Source organism: Magallana gigas, chromosome 1, assembly GCF_963853765.1.
Source record: "Magallana gigas chromosome 1, xbMagGiga1.1, whole genome shotgun sequence".
NCBI classification, from domain to species: domain Eukaryota; kingdom Metazoa; phylum Mollusca; class Bivalvia; order Ostreida; family Ostreidae; genus Magallana; species Magallana gigas.
The window spans coordinates 8,811,276-8,832,199 of NC_088853.1; the positions used below are offsets into that span (position 1 = coordinate 8,811,276).

Below are 20,924 nucleotides of genomic sequence, written 5' to 3' on the forward strand. Positions count from 1 at the left end.
GTTTGTCCATGCATAACGTCTTATTATTATTGTTAAAAGACAGTGAATGACAGAGTTCATGTCACAGATATTGACTATAATTTAATACATGCTTATATCTTTATAATAGGAAATGCTTTATGACGAAAGAAATAATGATCAGTCATCAAAAACCAACATTTTTCATAATTTTAAGTGCAAAAAGGTCATTTTGACAAAAATGTTGAAAACTGAGTTTAAGTCTGCTAAAACTATTCACAACTGAAGAAAATTAGCTGAACATTTCACTATTTGGATGGTCTATAGTCTGTCCCAAGATATTAATGCTGCATATTTGAACGATTTTTAATAAAAATACACATACCTGTGACTGAAGTGCATTTAAAATCGATGAAAGGGAACATTCCTAAGATAACTTCATTCACACATTATCATTTTTCCCTCGTAAAAATTCACAGAACGGAAAACATATTTCCTACGGAGATTTATAATGGGGAATGTTGACATCTTTTCACCATTCGGAAATACTCGGGACACCTCGCGCAATTTTTCAACGTTATCATCCGGGCGTCTTCATCTCCTTGGCAATGGAAAAACCTCGTAGACTTTTTATTTTTAGCCGTGTACTGATACCCGACAAGCTAGAGGGGGCGTTTCAAAGGGGAAATCTTGGGATTTTTTCATACTATTGAATGAACTTCGTCTGAACCAAGAGGTATTTTTAAATATTGAATAATTTAAGAAAATATGCGGCAAAAATATCTTGGGACACTTTAATATACATTCAAATTATTCAAAGTACATAAATTTGCGAATAAGGATTCAAAATGTGTTAATCACTGATTAAGGAATAATAATTAATGCAGTGGAAAACTGAATGTTTTTTTCAAATTCAATGTATTTGTGTGTTTTCAATAAGTATTAACTAAAATTTTCTTCTTAAACTGGTAATAAACTTGGTTGGATAAAATATTGAAGCGGTATTAGCTTAAATAAAGAAGTTTTTTTTTTATCAAATTTTGCGATAAGGTCAAATCCAATTTATCATTGGAACTACTGAATTTGAGGGGTTTTTGTTGTTGTTTTTTTTAAACAAAACAATTATAACAATTCCATTATGTACAAATACACATAAATATATCAAATCATTTCTTCTTAGTAGTAACATTTGAATTCGTTATAATCTCTATATTAGTGCCATATTAGCAACTTGTTCAATCCAAAGTTTCTAAATGAATGCATACAACTGTTTTGGAATGTGACCTCTACTTTCAGTCGGGTAGCTTTTGGAAATTCTAGGCAGGTGTTTAACTTTTGGGTAGAAATTAACATAAACAGACTGGTATACAACAATTATTTAGTCAGACTAAGTCCACAATGAATCTAGCAGAAACGTCAGACATCACAACCCCCCTCCCCCCATTTTTGGATCCCCCATACTAATCCATTTTATAATCCATGTATGATGAGCAGCTAAAATATACATGGGACAGTATGCTTTGAAACAACCCCCTTCCCCCTTTGAACCCTTTTCCCAAATCAAATCCATGGTCATATAAGAACCAGTGTGCCTCTTTTAAACTGTATTTTCCTCTTTTTAAAAATGTATTTCTAAATAACTCTGCTAATGCTAAGTGATGTCAGTACATGTGTTTGCATGTTAACAGTGGATACTGTTGTACTAATTAATATATTTAATTATATTTAGTTATTTACTCAAGATATTGAAATCTCTTAACATACAAATTAACAAGGCTAGTATAAGTTACTTTCATAGTATGACAAACAACCATAATAGATGAAGATAACAAACTAATAATAACATTAAAATTAAATTAGTTACCTGGTATCTAAGAAAGTGTGCAGTAGCAATTTGGAATACATAAACAAAGAATAAACTCATGCAGGATAACAATTTAACAATTTATTGAGCATTAAAATGCTAAATGCTAACATGTACATACAGTGCATGATGCATGAAGATAAGTTCATTCAACCTCTCTCTCTCTCTCTCTCTCTCTCTCTCTCTCTCTCTCTCTCTCTCTCTCTCTCTCTCTCTCTCTCTCTCTCTCTCTCTCTCTCGTGGTCAATCCGACAGACTTCAAAGCATCTTATTTTAGTCTTGTTTGCATCCTTTATTCATTGAAGAAAAATGTGCAGATGATTAAATTGAGAAAAACAAATTCCAAGTGATATCTTCTGGAAATTCAACCACGCCTGAGGAAAACATTGGTTAATTTAAATGAATGTGGCCATTTATATAATGACTTGCAAATCTAGTTAGTTTCTCTGCCATCTAAATATATCCTTTCAAATTACTGCTTGACATAATCCCTGAACCCCCTTCTTGGTCTTCTTTCTTATTCAGCACACTTTCACTGTTTCATATGCAGGAATATCATTTTACCCATGATATTAGATGCTGTAAAAGTCATCCAGATCCATCATGCCAAGCAACTTGGTAGGTTTTTTTCTTTCAGCAATCTCGAAGGATTTTTTCTATGTTTTATCCAAGTTTAAATATAGAAGGACAGTATTTTCCAGAAGAATATTTCATTTGCACTTCTCTAAAAAAAATAGAGAAACACATAATAAAACAAATTCATGTACCTTCAAGTGTTAAGATCTTAAAATTGATAATAAATATTGTGTAACACATACAGAGATTCCATTTCATTTTCTGATTATCATTAGCAAAACTAATATCATACTGTTGTGTGAAATTGTTTATTTACATTTCTTATCACATGTCAGATATGTACTCTGACCGATTGCCAAGTCAATAGCTGCTGTGTTAAATAATATTGCTGTGCTAACAAAAAAAACCCACCCATATTTTCTGCTGTGTATGTTATAAAAATTTTAACTCGTCATTTCATAACATTTTTTTTCTTCAATTTTTAACAAAGCAATATTTTTCAATTACCAAAATTAAAGAGATGAAGATTGAAGACTAAATTGACCTATCAACGGAAAAACAGAGTACTCCAAATCTCAACACAATCCGATCTAAAATTTGTGTAGGATATTTTCCCAATATTAACCACATGAAACACTCTATGATTATTGTTGTACTTTCTTTTAACAAAGATTTATTCATGGTATGTGAATGCAATTAATACAAATTAAATGTGCAAGTAAACATCTGATATTAAATAATATAAATGTAAGAATGCTCTCTCTCTCTCTCTCTCTCTCTCTCTCTCTCTCAATGCATATTATTTACCTGACCCCCCCTTGAACTACCCATTTGTGAAGAAATAACATTCCTCTGTCGTCATCAGGTGAACACCTCTTGCTTTTTTCTTTGAGGAGTGGATGTGTACATCAATGTACCCATAGCTGCATAATTTGTTGGCTGACTTGTTCAGAGCTTGTTGAAATTCGTCTGGTAACAGTAATTCATCTCAGTTTCAATAAAAGGTTCGGGATGCTTGCTAGTATTGGCGACCTGATTTAACTTTCAATGGTATTTGAGATCGAGACAACATCACCAAAACACCGAAAAACAATCAACTCTGGCAGCATGCTGTGCACAGACGTTAGCGGCGGCCATCTTTGTTTACACTGGTGTTGAAAATAAACCCGCACTGAATATTTTTTTAAAATATATTTCAGCGTTAAAAAAAATTATGTTAAAAAACAATTAAGCTGATTTTATATGAATTATTTATAGTTGAATATTTATTGCTTTTATTTTTTTCTTAAGTTTTTAAGCCTCCAAATATTCATTTGGCAAGGGAGGTTACTGAAATTATCAAACATTACAAAATATACTTGACTACAATTTTTCAACGCAAGCTTTTCCCACTCATTTTATTTTATCAATGGAAAGTCAAAATATTTTTCTCATTTATAAAAAATACAAACCCTCACCAATAACAATGTATTGGATTTTAAAGCTCACAGTTTGGTACATGGTTTCAATGATTTATATAAGAGAATGAAATATATATTTTCCCGTCCGAATAACCACTTAAATTATTTTTTTAAAGCAAATCATCATTATTGTGGGTTAAAAGAGAATACAAAGAAACTATTTCAGAGGGAAAACAAACAATTCGTGAAAATCGATGTGCGACGTTTTCTTATATATTCGCCTGATGTTTGCTTGGACAGCCTCTTAATTGTTATACTTTTGCACATACAAGGAGGTACCTTATTGCTAGAATATACTGAATGTTGTGCCTGATAATTATACCAGTGCCAAAAATGACATTTTTGCACCCGTATAAGTTACAGGTGTCGAAAAATTCAAATATGCCATATGATAGACCATTGCTTTTAAGAGTTTACAACCACCGTTGTTATTAATGTATCGCATAACGTATTTTGAATTTCATATAGGATTTGAACAAAACTCATATTAGATTTTAAAACCCGAGAGGAAATCTTAATTTCCTATAGTAAAACTACTGGTTTGAAATAAATTCCTACAGAAAATACTTTTCTCCAATAAAAATATATTCTCTTAAGAAATTCTTAAAAATCGTATAGTATTTTCGAGAGGAAAATTATTTCTCCAATGGAAGTGATTATTTAGCAATGGGATACTAACCTTTAATGGTAAATAGATGGTCTTTCAGGTGAGACACACTAAATTTAAAGTGGTTATAGTATCTCTAGACAATGATCTATTGTTTGATATGTATGGATTTACGAAATAGTATCTCTAGACAATGATCAATTGTTTAATATCTAGGATTTTTACAGACCTGCGTCTTAAGCGGGTGAACAATGCCTCACTTGGCACTGACAGAATTATCCACCACATTGTTTTTAATTTTTAGCATACTTTTACGACTTGTTTAATCGTTCTATATGCTACTGACTGCTACTTTAATATCTAAAAAAAATGTACTTACAATATGCCCGAACTTGTCCAACAAACAGCGAGAGGAAACAAGTCTTGGTCAACACATCCATTCTCAACTGTTCTTAAATTATAACAAGAGAAAAGACAGTTTGTCTCTTCGTTTACATCCCATCAAAGGCAAATTCTTCCGGGTTTACATTGACACTACATAAAAATATATGTGCTTATATCTAATGCCACATCAACTGTTTTTGTTAGTATATCAACGTCAAGATAAATGTTTTGTCACATAGTAAGTATTTGATAAAGCAACTTGTATAACATGTACTTGCTTCAAAGAATTTATACTGTATTTTGTATAGTAAAATTTAAATGAACTTATTAAAAACACTGAATTTGCTAAAAAAAAAAAAGTTAAAACACCTTTTCCAAGATAAACTCGACAAAACGAACATAACTTTAATATGACAAAATATTTAAAATTCGTCTCTTTCGAATAATACTTATCATCGAATGAAAAATGTTGACACGCATATAGTTCAAACATTTGTTTTTAGAAGTTTGTGAAAAGGAATTTGAACATTCAATGTACTAGGCTAAAATATTGTTATGATGAAAAGTGAGTTTAAAATTGCCTTCATATCGAATTGCTCAATTATGTGTAAAAACCAAAATTAAAGTAAAAACTGTGTGAAGGAATAATGAAATTGAACAAATGCCGGGTGCACCAAATCCTCATTTAGATATTTTTGATCCATACCAGACCTGGTTTTTGATTATTCAAACTTGTTAGCGGTCAGTCAGAATACACGGTCGTATATTACATGTTCTATTTCTTTTTATATTAATTAAGGGAAATTTATTTACCATCGAGATCAATTTTGAAATATATGTAACAAAAAATTCATGTATTACGTTTATTGTAACAAAATATGTAAGGAATACGTTTGACAAAACACTGATTTTAAGGTCACTTTTAATAATCGTTTAACATTTTTATTAAAATACTAGTAAAATTTTGCTATTATTCCCGTGTAATAAGTCTAGCAAAAAACAAGTACACTCATCTACATTTGTTTTAATTACCTCTTGTTAGATCCCAGTTAAGTGGACACTGAGTGGTCTAAGTGTTCACTATTTTATACACTGTTTATCTTGAAAGACATGGCACTGATAGAGACGTGGGCGATAGAATGAGTAGTGGAAATGTACATCTCTTTATTCCATCTTTAGATCACTCTCAAGAAAACAAAACCGACAATATAGCCTTCACCATTATATATCTTACCACAGTTAAACGATGGGGAGGTTGCCTGTGTTATTTGGTCATTATCTTTACACATTGGAGTGTGTTCATATAAACAATAAAATGCTCACTTTGGTGATTCATTTGGGTTATGAAGGTAGCGACATTGCAGAAAAAATACATAACCCGCGATAATTTTTTAACTAATTAATAAATTGAGCGTACAAAGTAGGTAAAATTCATTCAATTGATAATGTACATAAGTACGTTAGCTAAAAGAAACAGCCAAATCGTCCCAAGTGAGACTTTGAGTCTGACATCATCATGGTTAGTTCGTGCAGTTCGTGATTTTTCTTAGGTAGTTGTAGGTCTCAACCAATCGATAAACAGGGCATGTCAAATTCAATCCTGTCACATTATTGTCAGTTTCAGCCGCCGTAGATAACGACCAATCGATAAACGGGGCGTGTAGATTTCGGGTAAATATTATACATGACAGCATTATATTTTGAAGAATAATACGAAAAATAAGCAATATAGGCATGAGTGACAGATGACACGGAGTAAAACTTCAACCTGACTAATTCAATTCTATCAAGCCCACAAAGTAAAGAGTTAATTTAAGTTACTCACTGTACGTTACAGTCCTGGAAACAAATAGAGATAAAAGGAATATATTGAGTATTGCAGCCATTTTCATCCCCTGTAACATGACTTCACACACAGTGGCATTGCATCTCCAGTGTAAGCAGACTGTGCAGTATTCTAAAAATAGAACTAAGAATTGCATAATAGCCGCAGCAGCCGATATTCCATGCAGTGCGTCGTGCTATTTTTGTTTTGATCAGTAATTAAATGATCTATATTTTTTCTAACTTTTATAACTGATATTCATGATTAAAAAATAACTATTGAGTCATAGGTTTATTGTTTGTTTGAAATGTTACATCGAATTGCCAGGGTGAACTCCTTGATAGCTAATGCGATTCTTGTTTTCCTTCTTATTTGTAATTTAAGGGGGATAAGGACATTGCAGTGTGAATTTTTTTGCTTTTTTAAAAATATTTACAGTAAGATGTCCATTACAACATATCTTATTCTCATGACTACTTTCCTACCTTGAAAGAAAGCTATATTGATGGGACTTACCCCCCCCCCCTCTTTTTTTTTTTGGCTTTATGCATTTTTTAAGGTTTTCAATTTTGTGCGATAATTGTTTATTTGATGGAACTTATTTTTAAATTACATTCATTACTTTTTAGAAAGAGAACAAACTTCATTTTTTTTAAAAAAATAAAACTGGCTTTTTTTACAAAGCAATATCTTCATTTAGTCAATATTTTGCTGAAATCAGCCCTTCATTTTTTTAAGTTTTTGATCTTTAATTTGAAAAAAAATGTGATGGCACATAAAAATTTGTCAACGTGCTTTATTACTTATAAAGTGTTCAAGGATACTTCCTTGGCATTTAACAGAGATGCAACAATAGGAATCAATACTAACTCTTATTTTGGAATTATGACCTTTTTGTGACAAATTCTGTTTTGAACTATCAAAAAAGTAATGCATTATTTAGATTTATCAATTAACATGAACCGATCATTATCAGAATATATATCTGATTATATTAACCGTATATGATATTATACATTTACGTTTCTAAAATTAAAATGGTCAATGTCCCCCAGCTCATATTGTGACATTGACTTTTTTAGAGCTGTTAAGTAAAGAAAAAAGATCTATCAAATCCTGTATGATGTTTTAATGGATATATGACATCATAACATCATACAATCAAATCAATTGTGACGTCATACTAGAGTAAGCACTTCAAAGCATCAATGCAATGATAGTCAAGTGATCAGAGTCCAGTTCTCCTTTAATCTTCAACAAAATTCATTTTAAATCAATTTTTGGTACTAGATAGAATTTTGTGAATCTCATTTACTAGAAATACAAAAATCAGTCATTTTATAGGGTATCAAATTCAATTTTGTTTATAATCATAAAATTAAATGAATAAAAATTGAAGAAAGACTTTATTCATTATCAAATGGCTTGAAGGTGGCATAATATTGATTTAACGATAGTCTTAAAGCTGCTTAAAGCCACTTTTAAGTCATCTTTACGCTTTCTTTAAGCCCCCTTTAAGTCCCCCTTAAAGCATCATATATAGCTTAAATGTGGCTTATATATCGTATTTAAGCTACCTTTTTGCACCTTAAAGCAATTTTAAGAAGAGCTTAACGATGGCCATAAATCCTATGTCAGCCATACATTGTATGCATTTAAAAACCTGCATGACACAGTCTTAATAAATGAGAGTTACATCTGAACAGTATGATAAATATGAAAAAGAATTAAAATGTATAATGTGGCAATTAACATGGCTTTTTTTATTTATAATATATATCAAAAGGTGTATAATTATACACATTATTTGTTGCTTTTTTATCTCTAGTATTATGATAAACGATATCTCAATATAGCCATCAATAGTTGAAACAAATAATTTGTCTTCATTAAGAAAAACTGAGTGGTCATGAATTAAAAAAAAACATTTTTCAGATCGAATAAATTAAGGGGGAGTAACTGGATGGTTAATGTCAAAATTATAACATTTTTTATCTTGCAATTTCTTTATTTAATCATTAGTTAATACTTCCATTAGGATTCACAACCTCATCAAATTTAAATAAGAATGAACTTTCAAATGTTGCCCAGTGTTTAGTTTTTGTTTCTGTAAACTAGTACAAAACACGGTCACTTATCTAAATTTGTCCCAATTACCTCTTATCAGATCTCTGTTAAAGTGGACACTGAGTGTTCAACGTGCGCAGTACTTTACCTACTCTTCATCTTAAACGACATATTGCTATTGTAGACGTGGTCGACAAAATGATTGGTAACAATGTCAGTAATTGTATTCTCTTTTAAGATAACTGTAAAATACAACAACAAAAAATAGCATGCACCATTATGAAAGCATGCAGTACTTAAACACTGTATATCCTGAAAGACATGACGCTGTTAAAGATGTTGACTATAGAATGAAATGTGAAAATGTAGGTAATTACATGACCTTTTCAGATAACACTAAAAAACACATGCTATACGATACATCATGTCACAGTTACATGGTAGACAAATTGAGTGGATTATAGTGTCATTTTCCTAACACACAGGAGCATATATTCTAATAAAAAAAGAATTAAAAGACCAGGGAGTATTTTATAGATGAGTCGTTTGATTTTTTATTCGTGTAAATAAGATAAATGAAACCAAAAATATAATGCGAAGAATAACAACATCTATCAATCTATGATACACAACTATGCGAGGTATCGAATTGTGTGTGTTCAAGACCATCCTTATCAGCAGCTCCTAATAACAAATAAGTTCTTTAAGAAATCCTTTACATTTTAACGAAGAATGTTCTATGGAAAATGGTCACTCATTTCAATCTGCGTAGGTAATAAGGTGATTTTAGAGGTGAATATGAAATGCAAAGGCTCTGAAATGCATATTTTGGAGATATATTGAGTAGCAATAAATGCATTGATTCGTTTTCACTACTTGATCTGCCGTTATAGTGAATTAAACTCTATTAAATCATAACATGTCATATCCTGCATTAACAGACGCGTAAATAGACACAAAAATCATTAACTAATGGAATAAATTTAGTATGAAAGATATAAACCGGTCAAATTTTACTGTCATTTAGCAACTGAACAACAACTTCAGAGAGTTCGCTTAATATCCCTTGCAATCTTAATAAAACGTTCTTTCTCACACGTAGAACCTCTGTCTCTGCCTCTAGCCTCTTGATTTCTTTTTCTGTTTTCTGATTTTCTAGCATCATTCTTTCCATCTTCAGATGATCTATATCCATTTCCTTCTTTAAATCTGTTGGTGACTGGCGAATATCTACAATTAACATCATTTATATGTTAAGCAGTAAAAATATTCTATATTAAAAATAAAAGCAAGGCATACTTAAATGCTAATTATCCGTCGAGGAATGCAGTAAATTCAAACATACAAAATAGATAAGATGAAAAAGTTTCAAACATGAATCCTAATGATAAATAGCAGATTGGTTTGGTGTGTGCTTTACTTGAATAACTTACTATTACATTGGCAAGTCTGTCTCTACATCATTTACAATTAAAGTAGACTTTCAACAGTGTGATAACATGAGGATACATTGCTTTGGTACAAGTTAACTAGATGATATATACTGTATATAAAAGAACAGAAAAGAATCATATTCTTTGGATTTGTTTAACTCAATGATCTACCTCTGTCGCATTTAGATCCTTGGAATCCATCGACACAGGACCTACAACTTCCGTTTGTTTTATCGCACGCCTCTCCATTCACACAGTTTCCACTACATGTGTACTGACAATTATGTCCATATCTGCCGTCGCTGCAGGCTAGAATTAAATGTATTAAATCGCGTATAAATGACAATAAAATTTGCATTTCTTACCTAAATTCAAACATTGTAGTTGTGAATGGCATGAAATAATCCACAAATATCGAGTACAGTCCATAGTCTAGTATTTGTTATTTTCGTGTATGTCAACAACGCATGTTTAATTTGTCCGCCATGTTTTCTGACCATGATCGGTTTTTATTTTGGGACAGCCAATGAGAATTTAGGAGGGGTTTTTGAACTTAATATAAAATTTCCTCCATTTAGATCAGATATATATGATTTTCTTTTGTTGTGTACCCTTTTTACGGGCCGCCGGAAGGCGGTCCGTTATTTGATACACATTTAAATATTGTTACTGCGTTTCTGCGGGATAGTTTGTTTTTTAATAGAATTAATACAAAGTAAATTTGCATGTAGAAATATGTTTTATGCCTCTTAGAAAATATCACATATTTTTTGTTTTACTCGTAAATGAAAAGTAGGTCATACTTAGTAGATTGTCGTATTTGGCGCGTTGTTATCGAGACTATAATCTATTCGGAAAATTTCGGAGCTCTTCATTCTTTTAACAATGCATCAGGATCGGTAAGCAGGACATACTAAAGACATGAAATACTAAAGACCTGAATGTCATTAAATTTCATATAAATGATATATTTGAATTTCCATGTGCCATGTCAAATAAAATGACTTTGCGTGTGTATTTATTATATTTTCATGTAAAAAGTGGTAGAGAATATCATGAAATGACATTTAATTTTATATCAATTATTTACGCAAGAATATGACAGAAATGAAAATTTGAATTGACTGGAAAATTTGAACTAATCCATTTTTATTTTATTATGAGGTCCCTTGAAATCATATATTGAACTAATGCATTCATTCAATACAATGCAACAAAAAAAAAAAACAAAATGGTTTAAAATACATAATCTCCAGGAGAAAAATGATGAGTTGAACTTTGTATTAGAGTAATGTACAAATCATGCAGTGTCTTCTCCGTTAGAAACAGTGCTTACAGTAACGAAATCGATTCTTTATGATAATAGTAAAATGTTAAACTTAAAAACAAGTTCCTGAAAGTATATTAAAATTTACCATAAAAATTAGTACAACCAACTCTTATTTTCTTCTTTGTGGTGTGTTTTTATGTAAACAACCAATGATTCATACAACAATTATATTTTTTGCGGCCCATTTGACGCTTGCGTCAATATGATTTCTTGTCTTAATTGATGTTTTAGAGTAGAACGATATAAGATTGCTTATTTTCAATAGGATTAGCGTTATCAAGTCAGTCAAAACTCCCAAGCTTAAATCCCATAAAACCACACGAGAAATCTCATGGCTGTTATAGAAGACGACTGAAAAACGTGTTTGTCTGTTCTATTTGGTTTTGAATTATATACGGTTATTTTGTTGAATTGAAAATAATTTTATCTGAAGAAAGTTTAACATAAATACGATCTGTTTCCGCTTCTAAGCAATATTTATATTTAATATAAATGTACTCTGATCAATGAAAAAAAAATTACCATAATTCAAACAAGTTTGGTTATTTAAAGCGCTTAATTATGCACAAGTTTCGGCATTGTTTTTGTAAAAAAAATCACCCAAAAATTTAACTGAATTATCTAAAAAAGCACACATGTGTTTTAGAGATTGATAGTAAAAAAAAAACGTACGTGTTTTACATTCATGGTTCCAATAACCGGGATCACATCCCTCCAGACATGTCCCGTTACAATGGTAACAGTCTGAGTTGTTGTAACAATGTCCACATATTTCTCTGCAGTTTGGTCCGTATTTACCATTAAGACAAGCTGAAAATCATTTATATATAAATGGTTTGATGTCATAGTAGATGGAGTAATGGATGCATAAATGGATGGACGGACGGAGCGACCGACCGGCAGATAGGCAGACAATGTATATGTGTATACATTTAGACACTTGTAAACTAATAAACAATTAAATGATCTTAGGAATGTATAATCTTTCTTCAGTGGGTCTTACTTTGGTTGCAGAAACTCCCGATGTATCCACTCTTACAGCCGTCTAAGCAGGTGCCCGTTTTTCTGTCACAGTCAACGAACCTACAGGATCGGCTACAGTATCTCTCACAATGAAGACCGTACATCCCAAGAATACAACCTGTTAATACAATTATTGTTTGTGTAGTCTTTACAAAATAAAAGATGACTTTAAAAGTCTGTCCTATACACGGGTATTTTATTTGTTTATCTTTGTGACGTTGATTTAATGTGTAGGAAATGCTGTGTTTTTCATGGAAATTATATAAATAATATTTAGATTTTATTTCATATATACTTTGACCAAATTTTTACCAAGCACTACAAATAAAACGAAATTTCTTTTTTTTATCAAAACTCGTTTCAAAAGCAATCTAGTTTATTTTCCTTAAGTTGTTTATCATCTTACCTTTACATAGAGGAGGCTGATAACCAGCGTAAGCACAGCCAAGGATATCACATTCCCCATACTGTTTTTCACAAGAAGCATTGTTTTTACAATGGTCACATTTTTTGGAGCAGTCCTCACCATAATATCCAGTATAACATTCTAGGATAAATAACTTGTGAAAATATCAACTAATGTCGGTTATCTGATATAAACTGAAAATCGATATTTCGTCGAAGTTTTAAGGCCTACAGAGTGTCTATATAGTTATGTAGGTATGTACCTTTACCTTGATGTAAATTATAGATATCGGTGAAAGGGCTGAAACACAATGTCTTTAGGTAGAGGTTTACCTTTACAAAGCGGAGGCTGGTGTCCAGGGCTAGCACACCCATTATCATCACATTCCCCATTCTGTATCCCACAGGTAGCGTTGTTCTTACAGTGGTCACATTTCTTTGAGCAGTCTCCTCCATAATGTCCAGTCTCACATCCTGAAAAATGCATCTCTTAAAACAATTTGGTTTGTAAATAACTCGTTGTTTCATAGCTGTAAAGTAAAATTAAAACCAAAAGTTGCCATTTGATAAAATTAATATATAACCGCATGTAATTATACTACAGAAATCCAAAAGTATGTAATAAAATTTATCTATGATTAGTTTTACCTGTTTATGGATATACATGAATCCAAGAACCTACATCATCTACCTATTTTTTGTTACTTCACTTGTTTATGCTAACATTTATGAGCTATAATTTAACTAAGTATTATTATATAGCTATACATCAGCTTGTTATAGAAAATCGTTACATACCGAAAACCTGAACTTCACAGATTGCAAGAATGGGACAACGGTCAATGTAATGTGAAATTTTGTTCTGATAGATCCAGATGTACTGAGCTGTCCTCTTACAGTCCTCCTCTAGAATGGTGGGTAGTGTGACATTTCCTGGGTCTGTGTAACACGAGGACTCTGGAGGTGGTACATTGGTATCATTGGACACACGGAGAGAGTAACCACGGAGTTGTATTGTGTTGTAATACACTGATCCCCATATGTATTGGTTTTATGAAAAGAATTTTAGTTTTTATGATTGTTTTAAGGACAATCCTGGGTAAATATTCATGTCATGCACATTTAATTAGTTCTGTTTATAATTTCATCACTAAAGGAAACCATAAAATATGATAATTTTTTTTATTTAAGTAAATTATATTTCATCGAAATACGATTACATATATCAGTATATGATACTGACCACTATGCAGTAAATGTTATGAGGTAAGTAAGTATGTAAATAAGTATAAAGGTAATTTTTGTTATATATTTAACCCGAAGAATGTTTGAAATAGTTTATTATGTTATTTTCAACTTATTGAATAAATATATATATATTCAAACACGTAATCAAGTTTGGTCATTATTATTGAAATAATCACACTAAATTACAGTTTAATATATGGTCATTAAAACAAATATTATTACTTATTTTTCATCATAATATGAATAAATACTACAACATAATACTTACTGTCCCCTCTGTACCAGAACTTGACTGATTTGACACTGTAGACTGTACCAAGGTCAATACGTAACCACGCCTCTGTGATACTACTGCCCACATTGGTGTGAGAACAACTTGTGTGATTCTGGTCGGTATTACCGTCCACAGTCCGTGATGCCACGTAACTACCATAAGTTGAACTGCTTACAGCTATTGTGTTGGAACTGACAAGTTGGGCTAAGAAAAGATTGTCATTAAATCAATGTCATATAACATTAAATTTTATATTTACTTAGTATATTGTATTGTCTTAATCATGGTATTTTCATCTAATATTTAATCAATCCTCTTGCACTAGTAAATTGGATACTGTTAATCTGGGCTTTTAAGAAATCTTTTACGAAGGGTGTGTTAATTTTGATGTTGTTTTTTTCGGGGTTTTTTTCTGATTTTATCTTGTAGTCATGTACTTAACTTTTGCTATATTATTTTTTTAACCAAAACACAAACTCAAAGCTTCAGGGTTAGTGAATGAATAAAACAAGATTGAAACATGAGTTTCATGTTAGGAATCTGTTCAAAATATAACAATGGTTATAACTTTCTACAGTTAACTATCATAGGATTATTTTCTACATCTACCAATTTTAATCGTGTGCTTGTTTTCTATATAAAACAATCAAAGTCCTCACTAGTTTTGTAAGATCTAGTTAACTGCCGATAGAAAACAAATAAATGCAAGTTTAAAATGTTATCCAAATACTCGTCTGATGGTGAGAAACGTTCTTAGGTTAGTCTTATACCAGGCACGTAGCATCAAGGGGTGGGGCAGCGGGGCCAGCCTCCACCCACCCCCCCCCCCCCCCCCCCGATTAAGATTTCCAGGATTTCGGAAAGTAACCTTTTTTGGGGGGGGGGGTGCTTGTCAAGATTTATTTTTTGATATGTCTACCCCCCCCCCCCCCCCACTTTCAAAAATGATGCTACGTGCCTGTAAACTTTTTACAAATGCTGTTTAAACTATCATCGGGGATAATAAGGTGTTTCTTTATATCCGGCGACAGTAAGCCTAAAATGCTCAAGATGGTAAAAATGCATTTTATTTGAACTTTAGGTCGGTATGGGCGATTTCTGGGAATCCAAAAACTACACCCGAACAATCCGAAGCCTAATTCTTGATTAATGATAATAATGAACAAATGATCGATATAGATAAGAATAGCAAACAATAGTAATTAGCAATATATGCATGAGTGACAGATGGCACGGAGTAAAACTTTAACTTGACTAATTCAATTCTATCAAGTCCACAAAGTAAAGAGTTAATTTAAGTTACTCACTGTACGTCACAGTCTTGGAAACAAATAGAAATAAAAGGAATACATTGAGTATTGCGGCCATTTTCATCCCCTGTAACATGACTTCACACACAGTGGCATTGCATCTACAGTGTAATCAGACTGTGCAGTATTCTAAAAATAGAACTTAAAATTGCATAATAACCGCAGCAGCCGATATTCCAGGGCGTTTGTCGTGCTATTTTCGATTTGATTAGTAATTAAATGATTGATAATTTATTGAAACTATATATACGTAACAACCACATCTGTAAAAAGATTACATACATGTATAGTGTATAAATTCTTGTCCCTTATGCTGACTTTATTTAATTACTAAAAATTATGATTAAAAAATAATTACTGAATCATAAATCTATTTGTTTATTTATTTGTTGCATTTGAAATGTTACATGCATCCCAGGTGATAAATACAGGTAATAAGTCTAAAACATATGATACATACATTGCATCACTCAGGTGTAAAATCATAATTTCAGGTAGGTGGGAATAAGTAGGGTACACTGTAGGTACTCATATACCAGTATATAAGACAACATTCAGAATTTGACTTATTATATATTTACATTTGATGTAATTCAGTAATGCAGAAACATTTTTTTCTTGCAAAATGTTCGGAACATATTCTGTAAATATATGAAAATCGATTATACAGGTATATACAAAAAAGCGTTTTTGTTTCAATTTAAACTGCTACTATTAAAACAAAAAGCATCGTACCGTCATGTTTCCGATAGTCGATTTCAGTCGTACATGTATTAATGTATTTGGGAAGATACCTATATAAATGCTCAAAATTACGATAAAATTATAATTATTGTTTTTGTTTTGAGAATATACTCTTCATTATCCTGTTTACTTCTGTCATGTACATTTTGCAGACTGCTATGTGCACACGCAGTCTAATACAAGATTATGATGGTCTTTCTTTTTTGTTTGTTTGTTTGTTTGTTTGGTTTTTTTTTAAATGTTTATTTTACTTGTTCATTTGTTTATTTGTTCATTTTACTTATGTATATATGTTATACCTATGAATCGTATGGTTCTTGGTAATAAACAATACCAAATACCCTAAAATGACATCATTTTCTTAATTACTTACTACGTATACACTGGACGTAAGGAATCTCATTTTGCTTTTTTATACATCTACACCTCTCAATTTACGCTGTATGCAAAAGATAATTATAAAATCACACGATTACTGAAGTAATAAAAAAATTGAACTATTTCTTTCATTATTAATGTCATCAAAATTGCCTTTTAACTATAATATCACAGTATCTAAACGTGCTTATCGTCTGGTAAAATATACTTCTAACGACATAGTTTCATGCTAAAAGTACCATTTGACTTTTTAAAGTTTTTCATACTTTTCGAAACATTAAAGAGCTATAAAACGAGCTTTTTCTCAGATAAAAACATAACTATAATCGATAATTAAACAAATAGCACAGTATTGTCTTGGGTATGCATGTAATTAAGTGATGAAATGTAGTAAATAACATACACTGTGCAGAATTTTGCCAGTGCTAAAGGTGACATATCTGCACCTGCAGTTTCGGAAAAATCCATATATACCAAAATTAATGATAAGATGTATAACCACTTTTGTTTTTAATGTGTTTCACCTGACAGGTGAGATATTTACCTTTAAAAATTAATATTCCATAGTAAAATGATAATTCCCTTAGGAGAAACGATTCTCCTACAGAAAATATTGACAATCTTTTTTTTTTCAATAAATCCTATAGGAATTTTATTTCCTATACATAGGAGAAAGTTTTTTTTCTGTAGAAATTTGATTCAGACAAGTACATATAAATTTCCTATCGGATTTCATCAAATCCTATTGGAATTGAAATTCCCATGGGAATTTCTTTTATTCCGATAGGAAATTTCAAATTCCCCATTGGAACATCGTTTTTCCCATGGGACAATATTATTCTCTTGTGGGAATTTATTTTTGAATGGTAAATGCCTCACCTCAAGTGAGATACAATAAAACAAAGGTGGTTGAAAACTCTTTACGCAATACTGTGGAATCATTCAATTTCGTGGTGGCTAAATTTTCGTGGAATTCGTGGGTATCTTTCATCCACGAATTAACATCCTCCACGAATTAGTGAATTAGGGTCTTAAAGTCATATTTCCGTTCGTATGTATAAGAAAATACACGAATTTACGTCCCCACAAACCTGTAAATTTAAAGCAATCCACGAAAATTGACCCCACGAATTTCACTGATTTCACAGAAGTCTATCATATAGCATATTTGAATATTTCGATACATGCAGCTAATTAGACTGGTGCGAAAATGCCACCTTGGCACTGGCATATATAAAATTACTGTTTGAGTATCCCGCACAGTGTTTTATGTTAATTCAGTGAAGAAATGTGTTAATGAATCATACTATCGGAAACATTTGATTTGGATTGTTGATGCTACGTTTGAGGTTTTACAATTTGATTATATAGAGACAATAATTGAGGCAACGTTTAGTGCTGATCATTGTGGATACTTTGAAACACTATATATTGATGTAATTACATGTATATCAATTGTGTTTCAATTTGTGAGACATAATTGGGCAAATTTGAATGTTAAGCGCAAAAAGGTCAAAACTCTGAACCCCCCCCCCTCCCATCCCCCCCCCCCCAAACACACACACACACACTGTTTTCCTTAATATCGTTTAAAACTGTCTAAATATTTGCAGGGTTTTTTTCACTAGATAGATTTTTAAATAAATAAAATGGCTAACGATAGAACCAATGATCGAAAAATGATATAATCGTTGCTTTAAAGATCCGCGCCTGGAATGCACCTGGATGTCCTATAAATAGCCCGAGTTTTTAAGTGTGTTTCTTTCCGGGCTAACGTACTACATGCATGTATGTATCATCTTTCACATGATAAGGAATTCACACGCACGCATACACTGCACGTGACGAAGGGATATAACAGCACACTCATTACACACAGGAAAAGTCTCGTGATTTTATACAGCGGGAGCATCCATCACCTAATATCGCCAAACTTCAGGTAATTGTCTTATCTATGTGTATATATTTATCCTTTTTCTGTAACAGAATAAGGAAGCTTTATTCAAGTTACCGTCTGTTGATTCAACGATAAATTGCAGTATATATCAGGGATACTACATGTGTTTTTGCATTAAAGTTATGGTGCGTATATTTATAAACTTTTCCTGTTTTTTAACGTAAGTTTAATATGTATACATCATGTGCGGCCTTTAATTTGCGATCGCAGTTGAATGACCAGTGTGTATAGTCATACATTGATTGAATTGGGGGGTTAACATTGCAAACGATATACATCGCAGTTAACGTTTGCGTCGACCTCATTTCGTTCCTGATAATGTAAACAAACAGCGGTAGCCTTTCCAAGTCCATTCATTCGGCGCTAAATATTTTGTTACAATTAGTCGGTAAACTGAAATACCAACGTGTTTGCGCTGTGGAGTGGGTTTTAATTCAATCAATTAGCTTGTGGCGCGGACATGAAAATTAAAGCCGCGGGCGTAGAAGAATTGGTGAGTGTTTGTGTGTGTGTTGGGGGGGGGGGGTGTCCACGTATAGTATAATGAATACTACGAGCATTCATACTTTGGAAAATGAATCTCTCAGAGAGAGAGAGAGAGAGAGAGAGAGAGAGAGAGAGAGATATGAAAATTTTATATATATATTCCCATGTGCATATAAAGACAAACAAATAATTACGTAACAATTTCATTTCGGAGGTCCTGTAAATGTCAATCTATTTTTTCCCCCTAATCACCGCCGTGTAATGGGCCCGTAAAGTACGTAATTCATTTTTTTTCTCTTACCGGGTCTCGATCACAGAACGAGCGGGGGTGGAAGGGTGGGTGTTGTATAATATCGTCCCTAGAGGAGTCCGCTACCAGTACTAAACCCCCTACGTACGCATGTCGTATATAAACTGACATAACTTAGAATGCAGTGAATTAACAGTGATTAAGTACCGGTAACTTGGGGTAATTATACAGAGCGCAGAAACAATTACTACAGTAGTGGATTAGATAGTAGAGTTATGTTCTGATGCATTTCCGTTTTATTTTATACTGTGTCTATACTATGTCTACAAATATTTCATTATTTTGTATCATAACTATTACTGGTATTATTTTCTGTATGTTCTATGATCTGATCTGATGTGTCAGTTAGCTAAACGATTACACAAAACATGGTGACTAAGAATGTTGCCTACTGTTTTCCTAAATACATGTATTACACTGTCGACATATACTTATATAAACCAAGCAGGGGCATGTACATGTAAAGTCATTATTGTCTGAATATACCGACATGTGAAACTGTTATTGCTCTCCGAACTAGATCAGGCCTGTTGATAGCCATCGTCGGAAACCCACGGTCGGTCTAGCTTCTCTTACCTCAGAGAAGCGAGACCGACCGTGGGTTTCCGACGATGGTTGATAGCAAGCAATAAGCATCAGAATTACATGTATAATATTTTTACTTGCATCCGCAAGGTGAGATATTTTATTTCACTAAATAAGTATTTTTGAAAGCGCTTAAACTTGTATGTACAAAATAGCAGTAAATGTATTTCGTGTTTTTGAGTTTTTCAACATTATTCTTCTTATTCCAGATAAATCAAGATGGGCAAGGGTGAAGGAGGTGCCGGAATTCTATGGGCGTTCCTGTGGTTCCTGATTTTAATATTCCTTGGCTGGCCAATCGGATTCTTCATCGCCTGGCTTTACGTCCTCTTACTGCCGTTTGGGGCGTGTATCGCTCCGATCAAAGACGTCAATCAACACATACTGGGCGTGGTCCAACTACCTCTGACATGCGCAGAAAACATGATTGCTATGAAACCACTCTGCTAAAATATTTTAAAATTTGTACGCAAGCGTACTGTTGAGGCAGCATCAGATATGTGTTTCATATAGCATTTTTGTATATACTCTATGTATACATTTGTATTTGATGTGAAAAATTTTAAATTGTATTTTGTTTTGTAGAGTGATTTTTGTATTCTTATACTAATCGATTAAACATTAAACAAAAATCGATCTTGATTATCATTTACAAATGGCGGAACAGAACAGAAATAATGATAATTTTGTCATAGAACTT

The 20,924-nt window shown here is 32.2% G+C and overlaps 3 protein-coding genes and 2 long non-coding RNA genes across 6 annotated transcripts in view; 1 reads left to right on the forward strand and 4 right to left on the reverse strand.

Annotated features, from left to right (window-relative positions):
- Positions 1-6,810, reverse strand: part of LOC105335144 (receptor-type tyrosine-protein phosphatase epsilon-like) — a 66,717-nt gene extending 59,907 nt beyond the window's left edge. Inside the window, exons 1-3 of one of the 2 annotated variants that reach the window (XM_066082176.1) lie at positions 6,675-6,810; positions 5,882-6,034; positions 4,845-4,916 (exon numbers count right to left, since the gene is read on the reverse strand). In XM_066082176.1, coding sequence (XP_065938248.1) covers positions 4,845-4,905 — 61 coding nt within the window. In that variant the 5' untranslated portion in view covers positions 4,906-4,916; positions 5,882-6,034; positions 6,675-6,810. The remainder of the gene's footprint in view (positions 1-4,844; positions 4,917-5,881; positions 6,035-6,674) is intronic. The other variant, XM_066082175.1, reaches the window with a different exon arrangement.
- The window catches only part of LOC136273323 (receptor-type tyrosine-protein phosphatase alpha-like), a 70,621-nt gene extending 53,914 nt beyond the window's left edge, over positions 1-16,707 (reverse strand). The window contains exon 1 of the mRNA XM_066077756.1: positions 15,762-16,707. The gene's annotated coding sequence lies outside the window, so the exon portion shown is untranslated. The remainder of the gene's footprint in view (positions 1-15,761) is intronic.
- Positions 1,889-3,542, reverse strand: LOC109620011 (uncharacterized). Its single transcript, XR_010711315.1, has 2 exons — positions 3,206-3,542; positions 1,889-2,546 (listed from the first exon to the last, which is right to left on the reverse strand). It is a non-coding gene; the product is annotated as an uncharacterized lncRNA (long non-coding RNA).
- On the reverse strand, positions 7,892-15,822 carry LOC136275526 (uncharacterized). The gene is made up of 9 exons (XM_066084996.1): positions 15,762-15,822; positions 14,449-14,658; positions 13,731-13,961; positions 13,266-13,406; positions 12,934-13,074; positions 12,508-12,645; positions 12,177-12,314; positions 10,346-10,483; positions 7,892-9,971 (listed from the first exon to the last, which is right to left on the reverse strand). Exons 1-9 carry the CDS (start codon positions 15,820-15,822, stop codon positions 9,748-9,750), a joined length of 1,422 nt encoding a protein of 473 aa, XP_065941068.1. The 3' UTR covers positions 7,892-9,747.
- Positions 16,708-18,514: 1,807 nt separating the features above from the next.
- Positions 18,515-20,856, forward strand: LOC105317043 (uncharacterized). The gene is made up of 2 exons (XR_898221.3): positions 18,515-18,825; positions 20,434-20,856. It is a non-coding gene; the product is annotated as an uncharacterized lncRNA (long non-coding RNA).
- The last annotated feature ends 68 nt before the right edge of the window (positions 20,857-20,924 follow it).